Source organism: Mirounga angustirostris, unplaced genomic scaffold (assembly GCF_029215605.1).
Source record: "Mirounga angustirostris isolate CCGP_5_RB_7025 unplaced genomic scaffold, mMirAng1.0.hap1 SCAF_2, whole genome shotgun sequence".
NCBI lineage: Eukaryota > Metazoa > Chordata > Mammalia > Carnivora > Phocidae > Mirounga > Mirounga angustirostris.
The window spans coordinates 52,543,256-52,565,236 of record NW_026991710.1 but is presented as its reverse complement, the minus strand read 5'-3'; the positions used below and the strand labels follow the sequence as shown (position 1 = coordinate 52,565,236).

Sequence of the window (21,981 nt, the reverse complement as noted above, 5' to 3'; positions counted from 1 at the left end):
TCTGAGCTCCTTCACATGCATTGTTTTTTAGTCCATTTTAACATGCTTGATATTTTGACCTACCTACATTTCCTCTTCCTCTGAAACTTACACCCTCCTATTCACTACCTTTTCAGTTCCTTCAAAACTCTGTTCAAATCACATCACATTCATGAAACAATCCCTCATCACTTCACCCTAAAATAATCCCTTCTTCTTTTGAACCCTGTGTCAAAGTACAGATTTTTGCAGTTGTCTGTAATGATCTTTCCTTTGGCCAAAACTTTTATTCAAATCTTTCATTTAATTTTGTCCCTTTTGCATATATTTTTAACTCCTTAGCTAAAAAAAAAAAAAAAGTCTGCTCCTTGAAGACAAAGACAGTGTCCTAAATATTTATGTAAGCCTATTATACCTAAAGTTAACCCAAACTGCATGGTCAGTTAAACATTTTGAGTCTCAATATCACCAAAAAAGGAGGAAATCATACCTAACTTGTAAGATGGTTGTGCAGATTAAATTAAGCTATATCTGTGTATATGTGTGTATGTGTGAATAAAACTGCAGGTAATTAAAGTAGTGAATAAATATTTATTTTCATCTAAGTGAATGCATCAGATACTAGTGGACAACACCCCAGAATTATCACAATGAATATTCACTGACTTTTATAAACTCCTGATTTATTATAGAACTTGTTTAATGTGAATGGGTCCTGACTGAGACAAACTAAGACAACTGAATTTCTCATATAAAGTCAACTAAATTTGTCATATATTTTATATGCACTTGAAACCTTTATCAACAAGTGATCATATCTAAATTTTGTAAATTTTAGTCTAAAAAAACAGTACTGCAGTTGGGAATACAAATTTGAAATTTCCAATCTCCTAATCAAATATTCTATTTGATGTTGCTGCCATGAAACTACACATATACATAAAGCAAATTGAAAATATTTAAAATATTTCTGTCCTATTTTTTGTTCTATGCGAACTCAAACTGCATTTCCCCTTAATAAATGTACCTCTTGATGTTCAGCCCAGGAAGTCTTCAGCTTGTTTTTAATTTACCATGTTGCAACTCACTTTATTTGTGTCCTTAATTTCATGCTCTCTGATCTGATGCTAATTTATTCAACAATTATTCTCAACCTGCAGCACACAGATAATGAGACATAAGGGCAACTAAATCTCGTGATTTTTCTGATTGAAGCTGAGGTAGGGAGTCTGAAGTTGTAATCCTATGGGTGGTGCCGTTGTGAACCTTCATCTTTCTCGTATCACTGCCCTATGTGCCAGAAACATGGGCCCGAATTCAAATTCCTTCTGTGATGTGTTGTTAAACAGCGCATATCAGAAATAGTTACATATTCTAGAGAGACTTCATGACAAATGCTGTAAAAAACCCACAGGTCCTGGCTTAATTGACTCATTCGCAATGCAAGGTACTTTAATGTAATATATACAGTGCCAACTTTTACTATTTGAAGAGATTCAAGATTAAAGTAAAAATAGGAAAAATAATTTTCCCATTGCAGTATCTTCAGTTCTTTAAGATTTATCTTTCCCCACTTGTGGAAATTATTATCAAAACTGACTAAAGGAATACTTCTATTGAGTCTTAAAATGATTCATAGTTATATTTCTTAATCTAGGATCATGTACAAATAAATTGAGTTCTTTTGTAAAATTAATAAATTTAAGCAAAATATTAGAAGAACATTAGAGGAATCTCTCCCTATTTCTTTTTATTTCTATGTCTGAGGAGATAGCACATTCAATGACAACTGATTGTTTAAATTGTCAGACAATTCTGACTTATTAAATAAATTTGCAATTACCTTTCAAATAGAGTATTTCATTCTATCTTATAAAGTCACTTCCATTTTAAAGCCTCTTATTATATATTATCCAGGGATATTTCTGACAATCTTCAAACTAGCCTTCCCACTTTTGCCTTTTCTTACATTAGCCCATTCCATACATATTGTCCCAAGGTAGATTTTACTAAATCACTGCTTTCCTCTGATGCTTCATCACCAAACAAGCAAACAAATGAAGCAAAATATATGTACTTTGATGCTTAACCCCATATAATTTTGGCTATAACCTCACATTTCACTATTTCCTTTCCAGAAAAACTCTATCGAGTTCTTGTTCTACCCCTTTGAAATACTTCATTCAGCCCTAGAATGTCCTCTCCACTTTCCTCGGCTCTACTAGACCTTCAAGATTAATTCAGATGTGGCTTTCTCCATGAGATCAGTGTCATTTATCTTCATTTTTCTTTCTATTCTCAGTGCCTGCCTTGCATACAGGAACCACTAAATAATGTTGAATAGCTCAGTAAAAGAGCTATTCCTCGTTCTACATTTGAATTTAAGCCTCAAAGAGCAGAGGTTTTTCTTGTCTTGCTCACCTGTGTTCCTAGATCAGGGCTCAGCATGTGTAGCAATTCATATGTCTGTTGAATGAGTAAATTCTCAGCCAGAGACAATCCTATACACTCTAGTTGCATTTCTCTGCACTTTGTCTTGCTATGCATGATATCATAGTTATCCCTCTACACATTTTATCTTCCTTACTACAAAATGAGCTTCTTGAAACTGATATATGTTTATAGCCCCCCATAGACTCCATCATAGGGCCAGACATTAGGTAATTTAAAAAAAAGACATAAATGATATTAAATGGGTGAATGACTAAATACACTTATGTAAACATTTAAAACTAGTTAGAGTGATATATAGTTTATATTTTATTTTTAAAACCTTATTCTATGAAACCATGGGTGTTTAGAAAAAAATAAAATTCATATGAAAGAAATTGCTTGAGAATCTTTTCACAAGATCTTGCATGTAACAGTTATTACTGCTACTAATCATTAACATTACTTTAAGAATTTACTAAGCTTAATTCTCTTTAATATCTCCTTTAATCTGCACAATAATGCTATTGTTTAGACACTAGTATTTGTTCTTATTTTACAGATGGGAAAAATTAACTTTAAAGAGGTTAAATACCTTATCCAGTATCATAAAACTAGCATAGGATAATGCCACATTTTAAAACTTTTACATAACTTCCAAACCCAAGCTCTTAAAGAGTGTACATTACCAATCTCATATTTCATCATTCAGTATACACTTGGCAAACATTTATTCATTCAAAGATATTAACTGATTACCTAATACATACCTATCACTATTAATCAGGATACAGCAGAGATTAAACAGACTGAGTTCCTGCCTTTATGAAGTTTACTTTGGGTGGGGAGACAGAAACTAGGTGAATAAATATATTTATAATATATTAAATGAGAAAATAAAGCTAAGTGAGGAAATTAGGGATTACTTTTGTTGAGGGTTGGTGATTTCTATTTTATTTAGTGAAAAACCTCTCTAATAAGGCTGGAATAAAGTGAAGGTGTGGGCCTTACAGATATCTGGGGGCAGAATGTTATAGGAATAAGGACCAGCAAGTCTCAAATGGAACTTACATGTGATGTTCAAGAAATATCAAGGCCATTGTCGCTTCAGTGAAATGGAGAGGAGTCTGGAAAGAACTTAGCTTGGAGATGTAGTAGGAGGATAGAGGGTGCGCATTCTTTGGTCCCTGCAAAGACCATCTCTTAATCTGAGCTTCGCAGCCTTTAGAACCAAGATGTGACGGAATCTGGTATCTGTGTTAACAAGATCAATCTGGCTGCCCTGTTAAGTATAGATAGTAAGAGCCAATGTTTACGCAGGGAAACCCTGGGGAGGTTACTGACATTACTCATACCTCATTATGGATTAGATCAGGGTTCTGATCTAACAAGATGGAGAGTAGTAGTTGAATTCTTTAAACATTTTGAAGACAATCACAGAAAGGCTTCCTGTGATTTAGATATGGAGTGTGAGAAAAAGAGAGGAGTCAACAATAATTATTATTTGTCATCAATTCTTCAAAGAAAGGAATTGCCATTTATGGGGAAAAGGCTAGGAGGATCAGGACTGTGGTTGGTAATCAGTAGTTCAGTTTGGACAACTTACATTTGAGAGGCCTATAAGCATGTAGTGACTGATTTGCCTTTAGTCCTGAGACGTAACGAAAATGTTTTGAAGTATGAGTATGCTTGAATTTTACATTGTGCATTTCACATAAGGAAACAAACTCTATGAACCAGTGATGAACCACAATGGAAATAAATATAAGCTGAAGTAGAAATAAAAGCCAGCTCATTAATTCAGCACCTGATTTTCTTTGTTAGGGCATAGAACGAGGTTTAAGAAATATGTATAAAATAATTATTAGCTATTTACAAGTGTTCTTCCTGATAAAAGCTAAATCTTGCTCATCAAAAAAAAAAAAAAAACTATAGAAACAAAATTTCCTGGTTCATAGATTGATTATTAGTAAATTAAACGTTGTATTTTTTGGGTTAATTTCATTATTAGTAAAAGAAAGCTGTCAGATTTCTTAATTCTTGGATTCCCCACCTCCTCTGAAAAGTCCATAATTTCTGACTCCATAAGTAATCATCTACCTTCACTAATGTCAGAACAATTCAAATTCATTTCTAATTTGAGAAATGAGCATCTGATGAAAAAGTTTATCAGTATAAACAATCTGAAATAAAAGGGGATATTATAGAATGTTTTGAGCTTCTACTTATAGAGACATTTGGTGTTTTCATGCTCCTGTTTCAGGTAAGCTATATAGACTTTTTACTTTATCATCTTTCCCCAAATTAAAATTATAAAATGTTATAAATGATTTCTCCCTAAGGTGTTAACCGACAACTAAGGACTATAATGGAATTAAAATATGAGTACCCTTCTAATTGCCCCATACTTTGTCCTTCCCTCCTTACTCCCTTAATAAGCATTATCTATCCCTGTTCTAAGCACAAGATTCCATTTTCTGGTTGACCATTAACCATTAATAATCGAACCATGATATATGAGTTATCTCAACTTTCCCTTGGGGTCAAAATAAAAGTAATTTCAAACAGCTGCAAGTGTTAGTATGCTAAATGGAATATAACCCAAATAGAATGACAGCGTGAAATAAAACGTAGATATCTAAGTATAAGTACAGGCTTACTTTTAATTATTTACAAGTCTTGTAAAATATTTCTAAGAGAAACCCAGTGACAATTATTCTCCAGTGAATTATGATGCTTCTAAATCAAATGCTCCCTGAGTGGAGCCTTAAGTGGTATCAAGTGTTTATTGATGAGCTAATGGTTTCAGAAAAGCATGTAGTATCAATGCAAATAAAATAAGAGGCCCAGATTTAGCTGCAACTTTTGTGATGTGGCCTAGTTTACTGTTTCTCAAAATTGTATGTGCCTTTGAGGATATTGCTAAAATGCAGAATTTGTTTCAATAGATCAGATTGAGCACTAAGATTATGCATTTCTAATATGCTCCCAGCAGATGATAGCTCTGCCAACTGTTGGGGCAATGTTCTGAAAAGCAAGGGTCGGATCAACATTCCCCAAAGTTAGTTTCACCTAACTTTGAGATATCTTATGGAAAAGGATTGCTTCACGAGGGGTGGCATATTCTCTCTCTTGGATTTGTGATGGACATTAGTACCAAAAAATCACAGAGTAAGGAAACAAACTCAGTATTTTTATTGTAGTAAAATAACCTCACATGTAATATATCTGTCCTTTTACATTTTCAAGTGTGCAGTATAATGTTAATTATAACCACAATGTTGTAGAACTGATCTCCACAACTTTTTTGTCTTGCATAACTGAATCTTTATGCCCACTGAAGAGCAACTCTTCCTCTCTTGCTTCCCCAGCTGCTAACAATCACATTTCTACTTTCTGTTTCTATGGATTTTATTACTTTATATACCTCATCTTAATAGAATCCAAGGCTATTTCACTATAGAATACTTCAGAACACTCAGAACATATATAAGTAATAGTCATATGTAAGGTTATATTATTTACTGAGAGAAGCTAAATTCCTACCGGATCTGCCATTAATGGTTGGATAGTTTGTCATGCCGTAGTCATGAATACCAAGCTTGTATTAACACAAAAGAGTAAATAACTGTGAGATTTTAATATAAAATTTAAACTTTAAAATAAGTATTTTGAAATTATAGGTATCATAGTGTGGAGGAAAGGAAAACAGCTTTATAGTCAGACAGACACAAATTTGATTCCCAACTTTGGTTCTTACGTATTTGCACTCACCAACCCAAGTCATATATTGGATCTTTTTAAGCCTCATTTTTCTTTCTCTGAAAAATGTCTTTTGTAATTCCACTATTATGGAATTTAATAAAATTAAAAATAACATTGTGCCTTGTAAAGAGTGAAAATCCAATAAATCAACAAATTGTAGCTCTTTTATGATTACCAAAACTGAATGATTAAAATATAAGGTTGGTGAGTTCCACAAATAATGTGTTTCTATTACTACTTAGACTCTGCCTGGGCTAGGTCTTTGGTAAATAATATAAAGTAATACAAAAACTCTACTCTGTGATTAGAATCATGTTTCAACATGCTTTATGAGCTCTTTTTATATAGATTTTTGGTAATATGCTTTCAAAATTATTGGCAAATCTATTCTTTGTCTGTACTTCGAGCTGGATAATGGAAAATGATTTATACAGGTTTATTGAATTTACAAGGGTTGGAGTAAGCCACATTAATTATTGCTATGTCATTCTTGCAGGCTAGCAGGACCTGAGACAAAACATAAGCCAAACTAAATATAATTAGCATTAAAATGACTTAAGCATTAAAAATAATCGAAGTGGTCTTGAAATGTCTTATTCTTGTCAACAAAAGAAAATCATGCTTGTTTGCAAACATTCATTTTAATTGCCTTTCTCCCATTTTCTAAAATCTGAGAAGTATTTTAGTTCCCCTATCATACTTCTCAAATATTTTTTTATTATTGACATTACAACCTACACTGTCATAAATAATTAATCTGACTTTTAAAACTAGGTGATGAAATCTTACGGGACAAATGCCAGGTGCCCATTTCCCTAAAAAGTAATCATTTATTTTTTCTATCCAAATGTACATTATTCAATGTCAGTAAGTCTTCTGATCAGTTCATTCTCTTTAGAGTATAAATTTTTTCTTCTAAGCTTAGTAATTTTGGGTTGAATTTAAGGAACAAACTCACCAAAGAAAAAAAATGCTTTTACATGGGGATTCTATCCAGTTTCCGCTCAATAGACCTTGAATGAGCAGTACTAAATATTTACCTCGGACCCATAATGGTAAAAAAAAAAAAAAAGAGAGAGAGAGAGAGCTCAACAAATTAAAGGGTAGATAAAATGAAGAAATTCTAGAAAAATAGAATAAGAGAAAACTGAAAGTTTTGTAAGTAGAGCTATAGGGAAGGTGCTGCAATCATAAAGGACTTGGGGTATAGTCGATAATGATGGACAAGAATCAGGTTTCAGTTTGATGGACAAGACATCTACCCGTATAGTATGAGCTGAGGGATGCCAGTGAGGGAAAGCTAAGACTATATTCTCTGGATATCTCCTGGAAATCAATTCTTCCAATTCCAGTTATACTATGACAGTTCTCCCAGTGGATTTCTGTAAGTGGGACTCAAAGTCAGAATAAAAGAGCTACCTAGGCTGATTCCAGAAAATGTAGGTCTCTTTTAGTTGGATCAGGGCTGATGTTTAGCAGGTAGATACCCTTTGGCTCTATTAGCTGTAAATTTATTTTCACACTTTGTTGGTGTTTGATAAAAAGCTGGTGCCAGGATTACCCATGTGTCCCCTTTATAAGCCTACTCAGCTTCATCCCTGGTTACTTCTGAATTCCTGAAATCAGGCAAATGAAGTGGTGATATCTAGTACAACAGGACATTCCAGGATACTCCAGCATTATGTGTGGTATAACTTCCGATACATAGACACCTGTGCCAAAGCAGGTGTCAAATATTTGGGCTTTGATCCTTGGGGTGGGATATTAGCTGTGGACTTCAAAAAGAAAAGGGGCTTCAATGTTAATGAAAGTCTGAAATGGGCTCTTTGATGTGAGAATGGGACCAAAGGGTCCAAAGCAGAATTTTGTCTATTTTAAAATTTGTCTGAATTAAAACAGGTGTATCGATATAATTAAAATAAAGTTAAACTACAAGCATTTCTCCTTTCATGAGCTTAGGTTACAATTATACTAAAGAAAAAGAAACATTTATGATCTTTTCTTCTGTTGTGCTGGGACTGGCATTTACAAATAGATTATGAATTGCATTTTCTTTCTTTTTTTTTTTTTTTTTTTACTATTGTGGGCCAGTCGGTTTTTTATTTTTTATTTTTTTTAATTTTTTATTTTTTTTAAGATTATATTCATTTGCGAGAGAGAGAATGAGAGACAGAGAGCATGAGAGGGAGGAGGGTCAGAGGGAGAAGCAGACTCCCTGCCGAGCAGGGAGCCTGACATGGGACTCGATCCCGGGACTCCAGGATCATGACCTGAGCTGAAGGCAGTCGCTTAACCAACTGAGCCACCCAGGCGCCCCCCCCCCCTTTTTTTTAAGTAGTTCTTTTTTTTTTTTTTTTTAAGATTCTATTTATTTATTTAAGAGAGAATGAGATAGAGAGAGAGCATGAGAGGGGGGAGGGTCAGAGGGAGAAGCAGACTCCCCGCTGAGCAGGGAGCCTGACGTGGGACTCGATCCAGGGACTCCGGGATCATGACCTGAGCCGAAGGCAGTCACTTAACCAACTGAGCCACCCAGGCGCCCCAGGCCAGTCGGTTTTTTAAAAAAGTATTTCCCAACTCATCTCCTATCACTTCTGGATTGACAAAGTGAAAATCCAGGGCTCTAGCCATAGTTGAACTTGACGGGTTCTTTCATGACCAGATGCCTGGGCACATGCTGCCCCTTTTTCCTGGGATATCTGTCACCTTTTATTACATGAGTAATACCCCTGCAACCTTCAAGGTTCAGATCAGATGACATCCCTACCTCCAGTGCTCATTCTCTGCACTTGTGGTGTTTCACCTAATGTAGGCATCTACAAACATATGCCTAATGAATTATTTCAGACAAACTTCTAAAATTACTTCTATAAACACTTCAGACAAACTTACTTTTTTATTGTTATGTTAATCACCATACATTACATCATTAGTTTCTGATGTAGTGTTCCATGATTCATTGTTTGTGCATAACACCCAGTGCTCCATGCAGAATGTGCCCTCCTTAATACCCACCACCAGGCTAACCCATCCTCCCACCCCCCTCCCCTCTAGAACCCTCAGTTTGTTTCTCAGAGTCCATAGTCTCTCATGGTTCGTCAGACAAACTTTTAAAATTACTTTTATAAACATTAAAAAGGAGGAGAGAAACGTGTCTGGCTTTGTAATATATTCATCACATCTATTAAAAGAATATTCCTTCTGAAGTATTTTTTAAAACGATAATTATCTGAGTAAGAAATTAGACAGTCCTACCTTTTTATTTGAAATAGTAAGTTTCAAGTGATCTTGATCTTGAGATAAAAATCTTTTTGTCTTCCCAGTTGTTACTTTTTTGCATGTAATTGTCTAACGTTTTTATAGCTTTATTTGCACTTCTAGATAGTGTTGTATGAATACATATGCAGGTTCGAATTCTATGACTTGAATTAATCACTTCTCTTTTTTTTTTTTAAGATTGTATTTATTTATTTGACAGAGAGAGAATGAGAGAGCACATGAGAGGGGGGAGGGTCAGAGGGAGAAGCAGACTCCCTGCCGAGCAGGGAGCCCGATGCGGGACTCGATCCAGGGACTCCAGGATCATGACCTGAGCCCAAGGCAGTCGCTTAACCAACTGAGCCACCCAGGTGCCCCAGAATTAATCACTTCTTAAGAAAAATACAGATGTCCTTCTGGAGAATGCCATTACATTAATTATAATGCATTTCCTGATTGCATGAACATTGTTTCCCCTCCTAATACATAAAGTTTATAAACAAACCTATGAGATAGATTTTTCTGACATAAGGTCTCTTTTTACTTACCTCAAAATACTTTAAATTAATACAAATTTTGTGTAACATGGGATTCAAAGCCAGGCAGTGTGACTCTGGAGTCTGTCCAGCTAAGCTCTAGCTTATATTTCTGCATCAGACATGAAAGGGGGAGGAAACAATGATTGCAAGAGAAGTTTCCAGAGAGCAAAAGGAATTAGAACAGAGTTTTGAAGAATGAAAAAATTTGGATGTGTGTGACAGAGAAGGAAAAGGGAGGTAATCATGAGGAAAGGAGTTACAGGAATATAGAAAGAAAGTTAGGAAAATACAACATATATTCATAAGTAGTGCAGTTCAGTGAGATAGGAGTTTTTGTTCAGAATTGTGGGAAAGATAATACGTTCACAGTGCTTTGCTGGATATTATTTGGTACATTATACCATTACTGCTATTAAAATAAGATGCATCCTTAAACTCATTTTGACATATATTAATTTTAATATTGAAAATTATGTATTATTATATCTTAAATGTCAATGTTATTATTCTTCTGATACTTTCTTCTCACTGGCCCCACCCATTACAGTAAGACCATCATGTCGTGAATTTACTTGCTACTAGAAAAGAACACTTTTTAAAAGAATATATGCAGTTTGGACAAAAATAAAACCTTCTAGTAAACATTTTCTAGATAAGTATGGAAAATCAAAAAGTTGCAGTTCATACCACTGTTTCTTTTCAGGCAAACCAGTGATGATAGTGACAGAGTACATGGAAAATGGATCTTTAGATACATTTTTAAAGGTAGGTTTGAAATACATTTAATTATTCAAAGTGTTGTTTGTATGTTGACTATGATGTTGAAGTTGAAATTGAGCCACTTTAAAGCAGAACTTTTAAATCGATAGAAATATCTGGAGTCAGAATAGTTATACTTCAAAAAATAAAGTTTGGTTTAGAAATTGTCCTTTTCAGAAACTTAAACAAATCTAAATCGTATGTCCCTACAGTTTTATTTAAATGTTTGTTAATTTGCCTCCAAAAAGTGAAAGAAAGAGGGGATAAAGGAAGGGGGGAAAAAAAAGAAAAGAAGGACAGAAGGAAAGAAAAGGAAAGGGAGAAAAAAGAAGCTTTTTTACAAGAACCTAACTTTCTCAGAGTATATCATATCAGGCAGAGCAAGGAAAAAATGTCTAAAAGGTCCATGCAAATCATCTGTGTTGATGAAGGGGTCAGATAGGCTCATAACCCATCTGAGAGTCAGCCACTCTTGTACAAGAGGAATGGTCATGTAGTAATAGACAATATCACTAATGCTGTCAAATCTTCTGGGTTGCAGGAAAAGATTCTTTTTATGTGCAAGTGTCCAAATTTTAATTGTTGGTAACTCCCTGTATTACTAAATAGCTTGTGCCAGACAATGTAACATATTTGCAGGCCTGATTAAACCCATAGCCTGTTACTTCTTCACATTTCATGTGGCGACTACTACTATTGATTAGGCGAGGTGATAAGACAATGGCCTTTCTGAGGATTATTCCAGGGGCCTGTGCATTGATGACAGCAGTCTACTGACAAGGCCAAGTTTTCTTCTAATCTCCAGCCTCTACCAGATTTTGTTACCAAATATCTTATACATATCTTCAAGTTCTCTAGTCTCCTAAGGCCGTATCATTCCTATATTTCAAAATAATCATTAGTTGGGTCTTATGCTGTGTGTGTCTGTGCTAAGTCCAGCGCCCTTGACAAAGACAGCAAACTGCCAAGAAACACTAACGATGTCCTGGTCATTGCTCCGTCCTCTTCCTCCCATGTGCTCCTGAATAATCTCTTTTATCTCCTCCAGTCACTTCTTTTTTACCCCAATATGCCCATCCAGCTAGCTTATCTCAGAGCTCCTCAAAAAAGATACAGTGTTCATCTAAGGCAAGCACTAGGTTAGAGAGATGAACATACTAAACTAAACTGAGATTTTTGACAAGGGCTTTCAAAGCCTTGATCGGCTTTAACCAAGCAGAGGACTGATCCATATTACAAAGTTAATGATATATTTCATAACTTTTTTCCATTCTCCCTCAGATACAAATTGCATATGAAGTTGGTGAGAGTATTAATTTGGGGCTTGAAGACAGATCCTTTCAAATTTCCCCCAGTGATTGTTGTTGCTGGATTAATATTTCTGCATCATTTTAATAGAAAAATGACGGGCAATTCACCGTGATTCAGCTTGTTGGCATGCTGAGAGGCATTGCTGCAGGAATGAAGTACCTTTCCGACATGGGCTACGTGCATAGAGACCTTGCTGCCAGAAACATCTTAATCAACAGTAACCTTGTGTGCAAAGTGTCTGACTTTGGACTTTCCAGGGTGCTGGAAGATGATCCTGAGGCAGCCTACACCACGAGGGTAAGATCTAACAGATGCATTTCTGAAACACATGGGGCACAATAACTCATTTTTTTTCCTACAGATACTGAAAACAAAAACTTTGAGTTCAAAGTGAATACAACAATATAAAAATTATTCAGAGTTTTAAATGTAAAAGAGAAAGTTAAAGATTCTCCTATATTAAAAGCAATTAATATTATATATATATATATATGAATATATAAACATGTATAACATTATTGGGTAACTTAAACTCTCTGCACTATAGTGTCTTCATTTGTAAAACAAATACAGAAATATGTAAACCTACCTTTTAAGGACTCATATGATAGGAAATAAAAGAACTATTCCTTCAAAAAGTTTTGATTTACTGGAGGTATTTTAATGCCTAATTACTTGCCTGACATGCTATATTAACTGTTAAGCCCACATCTATGGAAAATTGGTCACTAACTCATGTTGTCATAATTAGCATAAATCAACATCCTTTTCCAGCAAAATAATTGCTTCCTGAAACGATATGGTATGTATCCGACAATTCTTTCTGTGGAAAACTGTGGGTATTGGTACAGCAGAATTTTCTGAGCAGTCTATGTGGTGTACCTTTTGAGTGTGAATCCCTTATGAGACACTGTATTTTTTTAATTCTAAATCTTTTCAATGTTAAGATAATATGAAGTTAGATATCCTTAATGTTTCAACTCCTTGTGAAGCTAGAAATATTTATTACTGTATCTTTTTCACTATAAGATTTGGTTTACTTTTGTTTCAATACAGAAGAACACTTCTGGCATCTCGCATTCTTAAGATAGATATATTCACATTTGCTTATTTAATTCAATTTAAAAAAAATGACTTCTACTCATGGTCTAACAAACTTTTCATAGATTATAAGGCTTTTTTGTTTTTGTTTTTTTCAGTGTTGCTTTGTGACTCATGGATGTTTAGGGACTGTACTATACTAAAAATCAAGAGTAACTTATATAAGCAAACAAAGCCTTCTAATGGTTGGCTTAATAAATCAATAAATTAATTGATGGGATATCCCTCTTCTTCTAGACCTAATTATCATGGTCATTATTTGCCTTAAATGAAACCTTAATTAAGAATTCTCTTAGGATTAAAGTTACACTTAATAAACTTAGCCTAAGCAAGAAGGAGGTTATAGAAAAATCCATTCCCAGTATGATTGGTTGATGTCTTAGTTAAATGCATAAAATAGATTTGTCAAGGTCTGTGTCAATGTATCATGCTGGGGAGGGGGGGAAAGAAAGGAGAGGGGAAGCAGAGTTCCCGAAACCTTCAAGACTTACTCCTCTGAAACGAGTCATGATAGCAGTTTGTGGGAAATCCTTATACTGAGAGATGAGAAGATAAGGGAACTTCAGATAATTGTGACGTCATATATTGTGGTCTGAGGACCAGAAGAAAAATTCTAGGCTGAAGTTTGAAGTAATCAGCAAACTACAATTTTAAGAAAAATAGTGATAATACGTTATAGATATCACAATGACACATAGCCATACCTAGTGATGTGAACTTACCTATGAATATTTAATTAACAAAAGTATGTATCAGGAAAGTCTTCTTAAAGTGGTGTTGCCATATGTATAAGGGACAAATAATTTAAACATAGTTTGAATAGTTCAAATTAACCCCAGCTCACAGAGCAACTTCAAGCATTACATCAAACTTTTATTTCCTCATGTCTTGAAACTTTGGTTCATAAAGAGCAACTGAAGTCCCACTTCTTCTAATGTATTAATTAAATTATACCCTCTCTGCAAAATGGGAAGGCAAAGGCTAATCTTAATCTTTTTTACAAGAAAATATTCAAAGCCTATGCCTTTCCCCCTTAAATATATTTTTGCCTGTGGATGAAATGTTTGGTTTCCTGGGGTTGCCTGCAGGATATAAAAGTGTTTATTTTGTGAACTAAGAGGAAACCTACCAAACCAATTTTTTTTTTTTACCACGTAAAAAACTCCAAACTTGATAATATCGTAAGTTTTTCCCCCGCAATCTAATTGCCATAATTTTTAATATGGTTAAATTAAATGAGAGACCTATCTCTTAAGTGAAAACAAAAACAGTCTGTAACAGAACAAACACAAAAATATGTTGGCAGAAAATAAGAGAAGTCAAGTCTAAAAGAAATTGCACAGTGACGGGGGAAAATATAACTATATGTGATTTTCACACTTGTCTTATTAACTGTTGAACCTCCCAGGGTTTCATTCAGCAATCAAGACTTCCCATTTATAACTCCTATGTTAAAGAAGGAAAAAACAAACAAACAAACAAACAAAAAAAAACGCCCTGGGAATTTGAGTCCTTTACTCTCTGTTAGAAAGTCATGAGTATACCTTATTGATTTGCTGGACTGCCCTCTTTCCCTTCTTCGAGCTGACATCCTGATACTATAATTGAGATGTGGGTCCTGTATGTGTCCCAGTAGTCAAACAGAATTTAAACCAGATTTTCTTCCGGACAGGCAATTAGTAGTCAGTCTACAAGTGCTTACGGGCTGAGATATGTGAAAAGGAGACTGCATGCTGTCAAAGAGATTCACTTAAAAATGCTACATCTCTTTCTAGATCTTTCCAGTGAGGCAGCAATATCCTGAGATTCATTTGAAGTATGTGGGAATTATTTTATTCTTTTTCAATTTTAGGGAGGCAAAATTCCAATCAGATGGACTGCCCCAGAAGCTATAGCTTTCCGAAAGTTTACCTCTGCCAGTGATGTCTGGAGCTATGGAATCGTGATGTGGGAGGTTGTGTCTTATGGGGAGAGACCCTACTGGGAGATGACCAATCAAGACGTAAGTACGGAACTACTCTCCCTCAAGTTTGGAATGAAATGCTTTGTTCTCTGAGTCAGAACACAGAAAATTTTTTATTTCTCACAATGACAGTTGCCTAAAAAAGTGAAATACTTTGCTTACCCTCTGATCGGTTTGGTTGTTGAAATAGCCTTTATGCAGAAATTCAAAATAAGTTAGTACAAAGGAAAGGAAGTTACTATTACATAAAATCTCAGTCCCTTGCCAGACAGTGTTAGCTGTACTACAGTGACGGTTCACTCATTTTATGTCAGTACCATTTTCAAAGATGAAGAACGAGCCATCAGAGAATGAATACTGACAGCCAAGTTTTTATGATTTGCATTTGATAAAGGCAGCTAATACTCTAAACCGAAAGGATGAATGATATTGATCTAATAGTGGATGCTCTTAGGGGATAAAAAATAATAATCTACATTTCTTTAAATTAAAAAAATGTATGAAGAATTGGATTGTCTCTTTAATTTAGGGAAAAACAGAGATTTGTTTTCTTATATAGAAAAATAATTCACACTTAGAATAATAGGATCCTGAAATTAAAGGAACTGTGAAAGAATCTTCTATTCAAGCTCAGAATGTTTATTATGTGATGCCTGACACATGGCTCTTTGGTCTTTGCTTTTGTAATTTTCCATTGTTAATATTCAATACAGTCCTTCCCATTTTGGATCACATTGAAATTTGATATTTTCCCTTCAGGTAACAACAACAACTATGAAAGCAGCTAACATTTCTTGAACCCTAACTATGTGCCACATACTGTCTTAAGTGTTTTATCAATTACCTCATTACTTCTTTCTAAAACCGGTATATGGAGCAGTCTTAACTCAACAGCATACTGATTTAAAACATTTATTTTTTTCCTCCAATTATTTCTTTCATCCATGCTCTGTAAAATCTCCCACTCCTATGCCTTTAGGGGTTATTAGACAGATACTACAGCTCTTCAGCTGCATTTTGTTGAAACAACAGTCCCATGCCAGTAATTAAGATTCAATTTCAGATATAAAAATTCAAGTCCAGTCTAAATCAAAGTCAATGCCATATCCATTTCAAAGTGGTTCCCACAACTACAGAGCCAGCCTGACCCTCACTACCTAGACTGAGAAGGAAGAATGGTCACGTTTTTGCTCCTCTTCCTCCTCTGTCAAAGTTTGTATCTAGATTTTTCAGAGGTGTCCTTGATGGTTATGTAGAAAAGAAAGGGCAAGATTGTTTTTATGTGAGTTTGCTGATGTCTCCTGTGAGTCAGATACCCGAACACTGGTTCTCTAGTGAGGTATGTGTCAGAACTCTTGAGCAGACCCCGGGGAAGGCCTTGCTTTGCGGTCACTAGAGGATGAGGATGCACTCAGAGTTCTCAGAGTTCCTCTCACTTGCCGCCTTCTCCCAACCTCACGGTCTCTCGCTGTATAGTACACGTGTATATTTCACCTGAGGGAAACTCCTTCTGGTGGGTTGCTCTGCTGTTGTCCCTTCTTTTGGACTATTATTGCAGACTGCTCCAGTCAGCCTGCCTTCGTCAAATTTCTCTGGGTGAGAAACCAGGATCACACTTCAGCTTTTCCAAGAGTTATTTCACAGCGTTCTTCTCTGATAGCAACAGTAAATTTGGCTTAATGCATTCCCACTTCTCAAAAAGCCTACAGCAAGGCAGCCAACCGCCCCTTTTTGTAGTTACCTCAAATTGCTACAATTGGTTTTCTTTGTGTCCCACTCACTTGGCCTTGGGAGGGGTTGCTGACTTATATTTCTCTAAATTTGGGAGAACATAGTATCTATTCTCTTTAACTTTATGATTTTAGGGCTAGAGCTATGGTAAAAAAAAAAAAAAGTATCACTGAACTCTTGTTATATATTTAACAGCTCATCAGAAAGATGCTATTATTATTCCTGTTTTGCAGTTAAGAAACGGAGCTTAGAGAATTTAAATGACTTAAGGTCACAAAAAATAATAAAAGTTACACCAGAAATTTCAACATGATTCTCTAAAATTTGTGTACCAAACTACCACACTGTCTCCGATTGAATCAATGTCTACTTCTTCCCTCTCATTTTCAACCAGTGATCCTGGGTCAGCCTTTTGAAAGAATAGAAAATATCCAACTCAATATATAATGATTACTCTGGATTTTTATAGTCTAAAGGAAGACCACACCTATTTGCTACTTACTATTCTCCAGATAGATACCAAATACTACCCTGAACTACAGCGTACTTCATAGTTTGGCTTCTAACTTTTCTCAAGGCTTATGTTAATGCCATTCTGTCCTTTAATTTTTGTGGAAGTATTTTATTGTGCCACGCCAGCAAGTTTAGTTTCTTCACTCAAGGAGAATCTTTGTCCCTTATCTGCCTAGTTAACTTCTTCTCAAACTTATGATATTTTGACTTCTCATTCTGTCACTCAGAATTATTAGCTATGTGTCTGATATGTGTCGCATTGTCATCTACATTATTGGCAATTGTACCTGATATAGTTGCAACTATCACAAATAAAATTATAGACCATAGTAGAACATGATGTTAGGTGAATGCTTATGAGTGTTTCTGTTGATCTTCACTGGGCGTGCTCATGTTCCTGGGGTTGGCTGGTCTCTACCGACACACATTGGCTAATCCATGTGGCCTTCATGTTCCTCTGGAGACCTGCAGACTAGCCTAGATGTGAACTCATCTGTCAAGTGAATGAAGGGCCAGAATGATCCCAGTTGTACCTCATTCGGTAACATATCTGCTAAAATCACATTAGCCAATCCCATAATCAGGAGATTGATCCAATCACACGGCCCATAGTGAATGGGCAATATAAAGTTATATGAAGAAGGACGTAGAAACAAGAAGGTACAAAGGATTTGGGACACATATGTTTTTCTGATTTCAACCATTTGAGAGTCTTGATATTCCATCAGATAACTTTATTTCAAACTATTTAGAAAAATAAAAGGGAGTGCTGATATAAATTCTCAGGAAATTGTAACAATAAAACCTAGTATTTTGGCTTTGGCTGGGTTGTCCAAGAATCTAAATAAGGTTTACAGGAAATGATTATACAATTGCAGATCTTCCTAAAATGTCTGATTTTAATAAAATGAACAATAAAAGCTATATATTTTCTCAGCAAGTTCACAATCTTTAGTGGGATTTAGTTTCTACATATAGCACTAAGTTTGATATCCTCAATTGCTATCCCAATTTGTATTCAAGAAACATGACAGATCTACTGTATTTGAAAATCATGATCACTGAATATTTCTTTGGGAACAAATTCTCAGAGAGCAAAATAGAAGTACTGATTTGGTGTTTTGAATGATATATCCCATAATCTCTACATTGCAGATACTATCTAATTCTAAAAAGGCTTTGCAACATGAAAATATGACATTACCAAACATGCAGAATATTCTAAATCTCTCAGAGGAGACCTTCCACTATGTCAAGGGGACAGAATGCTGCAGTTTCTTTTGATTTAGGATTGCTTCTGTCATCACAGAGAAAAAAAAATAACAACACATAATAAAAATAAACTAGAATGACTAAGATAATTTTAATACCAGACCATAAACTCCGATTCAAGCCTAGGAAGCTAAGATAATATCCTGAAGTCAGTAGAAGCTTCTTTATTTGATAGCAAATATTTTAAATGTCAACATTTTTCTGAACTTAAAATCAAAACCAAAATAAGAAGAGATTTAATTGCATTGCATTTTTATATTTAGTGACAGTGTCTTTCTCTTGTATTTATTGGGAAATGTATGAATATGTAGAATACACTAAGCATGTAGATTACAAAATGTTTTAAAAACTCATTTATCTTTCTCAATCTTCTCATGTTAGAATTATTTTTGTTCTTTTTTTTTTTTTTTTGACAGTCAGTTTTCTATTACTATTTCTGTTGGCCTAGATCTTACTCTAAGGCAGCAAGAACTTTTGACCCAAAAGGATGTCAACCTACTTTGTACTGGGTGTGCTTCTCATCCTCTTTCTATTCTTTGTTGTAATTTCTGATGGGACAAAAAAGATATCTATATACATCTTTTATTGCTGGACTATTTCATGGTAAAAGAATATTTTATGATAGCACATGGCATGTTATAATTAAAGTATGATGTTTATACCACATAGACAAGAAAATGATACAAATATGTTGTCTCCCTCATCCCCCAAGGAGAGCCAGTTGTTAAATATTTACCAGTACATCACTGAGTATGTGATGCTCCCACACATTCTTCACTTGGAAGACCATGCCTTCACTGAGTGATATGCTGTCTGGGATTCAGTGTTTGTGGATCAAGCATTGTAAAGCTTGTAATGCTGGCTGAGGCTCTGTGAGCAGCAAAAGCAAACTGTACCCAGAATGAGTATATATATCTGAAAGGACGAAACCACTGACCCTGACATGAAAAAACAGCCCAATAGAGTCAACTTGCCACAAGAGAATAGTGCCATATTGGGTACTCAGTATTGAAGTTTTATGTATTTCGAGAAGTAGCATTCTTAAAATTGTGTTCAGACTGCTAATTTACATGTCAGTGCCAAGAAAATGCATAGTTTAAAATAATATTCAGATCTAGGGACACCTGGGTAGCTCAGTCTGTTAAGTGTCTCCCTTGGCTCAGGTCATGATCCCAGGGTCCTGGGATCAAGCCCCACATCGGGCTCCTTGCTCAGTGGGGAGCCTGCTTCTCCCTCTGCCTGCCACTCCCCCTGCTTGTGTTCTCTCCCTCTCTCTGTGTGACAAATAAATAAAATCTTTAAAAAAAAATAATACTTCAGATGTAGCACATATGAACTCGTGCCAGATTGTCTGTAAGACTTCTGGTTGTCTTTTTCTTTTTTCTCTTTCTTCCCTTTGTCTATCTCAACCATCCACATTAACAAACGTAGTAGTAATAAGAAAGTCAATTGAGATTATGATTCATTTGGTTATACATTATAAACTGTATGATAAAATGAATAGCCTAAATTGCACTTTGATAGATTTCAAGCATTTCACAAACTACCAGAGTATGAATGCCATTCATTTCTCTCCCAAACTATGAAGGAAACAGTAGTTAAAAATGAAAAAAAAAAATTAATGTGTCTAAATATAAAATCTGAAGCTATAGTTTAAATATACTTGGAAGATAAATTCTAAAGATGAATTTAGAATTAAATTCAATGACCTAATTTCCTGGACCAAGTACTTAAGTTAACTTAGAGACATGGTATTATATTTCTGTATATAAATTTACCTGAAAATAAAACTGATTAATATATTCTGGAAATAATGTCTCAAATCAAATAACTTATGAAATTCCTGTAAAATTAATGACTTGGTTTAATTTATTCATTTCATAGTCACATATGAAGACTAGCTGCTCAGTGGAGGAAAGACAATATTTAAAAAAACATAGGTGCTAAATAAAAAATAGAGCTTATTGGTAGCAGCTTTGGGAAAAAATTCATTATGAAATAAATTAAGTTTAAAGTAAGTAAAAATCTCTGTTCTCACCGCATAGTGAAATATTTCATGACTTAAACTATATTAGGACATTTTATTTTGGTACATATATGTTATTAAAGATAATAGCCACTGACATCAGCAATAAGAAGTCTTATAATAAGTAAATTAATAGATATCATTTATAATGATTATAATAATTTATTATAAATATTTATTATAAATCATTTTAATCATTATAATACATCCATCAATATATAAGTTCAAATGATACTTTTTATTTTTTTATTTTTGTTCTTTTATTTGATTACCAATGAGAATAAATGTTTTCTCAAAATTTATTTAGGCTTTTTTTTTTCTTTTGGGAAGTTTTGGTTAGTATCTATTTCTCATGAATCTGTTGTTTTATCATTGTATTTTTCAGTATTTATGAACTTTTTAACATATTAGGTAGGCCAGTCATATATTATAGTTTTCATAACAGTTTCTACCATGGTTTACCTTTTACTTTTTTAATATTTTTTGAGTTAACTAGGGTGGTAGGTGACTCTCAGGAATTTCGCTCATAGTTATCCAGTTATTTATCTGACCATTTATTTTTGGAGTCCTGGAGTACTTTTTATTTCTCTGCCTGAACTTAACTATTTGTACTTCTCAGGAAGTTTTATTTTATGCCCTTCCCAGGGAGATATATACCACATCTGACTTCAAATTGTGACCAAGTGCTGATGACTCTCACCTTTACATTATCATCTCAAATATCCCCGGCACCCTAGCCAGATTCCTGCAAATTGCCATCTGGGTGTTCCCCACTCACCCCAAACAAAACAAGCCCCAAATTATACTTGTCAACATTCTTTACCCCCCATAAATGTGTTAACCTAAAGTAAAGAGCAACAGCTATCCAGTGTGAGAAGTCTGAACTTGCTTTATTTCGGATACGTTCCCTCCTCTCCCCTCTACCCTTATAACATAAATGTCCCCTAAATCTGCCATTTCATCTTCTTTCCATATGCCACTGCTTTTCTTCAGATGCCATTTCCTTTATCATTGAGAGACTGGTTTCTTTCCAATCTTTCAAAACTGTTTTTGTAAATTTCCTATTCTAATAACTGTATTTATATTTTTCCATTTGTCAAATCAAATCTAAAGTCTTTGTCAAAAAATGTAATTAGCTTTACTAGTTAAGGAAATATGCACAATAGGATTTTGAGAAATATGTTTATTATTATTGGCTTTAGTATCACTTAAATATTTAAATTTTCTAGAACTGAAACCTGTATTATGTTAAGAAGAAATCCATAAATGGATTTCTTCTGTAGTTAGACATTTTGATGACAGCAGCAACATTATAAATGTTTTTGATAAAACAA

General features: G+C 34.6%; 1 protein-coding gene across 6 annotated transcripts in view; it reads left to right on the top strand.

The window, feature by feature from the left end:
• The window catches only part of EPHA5 (EPH receptor A5), a 348,533-nt gene that overhangs the window by 307,213 nt on the left and 19,339 nt on the right, over nucleotides 1-21,981 (top strand). For all 6 annotated transcript variants that reach the window (XM_045881077.3, XM_045881078.3, XM_045881079.3 and 3 more), the window contains 3 exons: nucleotides 10,675-10,736; nucleotides 12,129-12,338; nucleotides 14,995-15,144. In XM_045881077.3, the coding sequence (XP_045737033.1) occupies nucleotides 10,675-10,736; nucleotides 12,129-12,338; nucleotides 14,995-15,144 (422 nt within the window). The remainder of the gene's footprint in view (nucleotides 1-10,674; nucleotides 10,737-12,128; nucleotides 12,339-14,994; nucleotides 15,145-21,981) is intronic.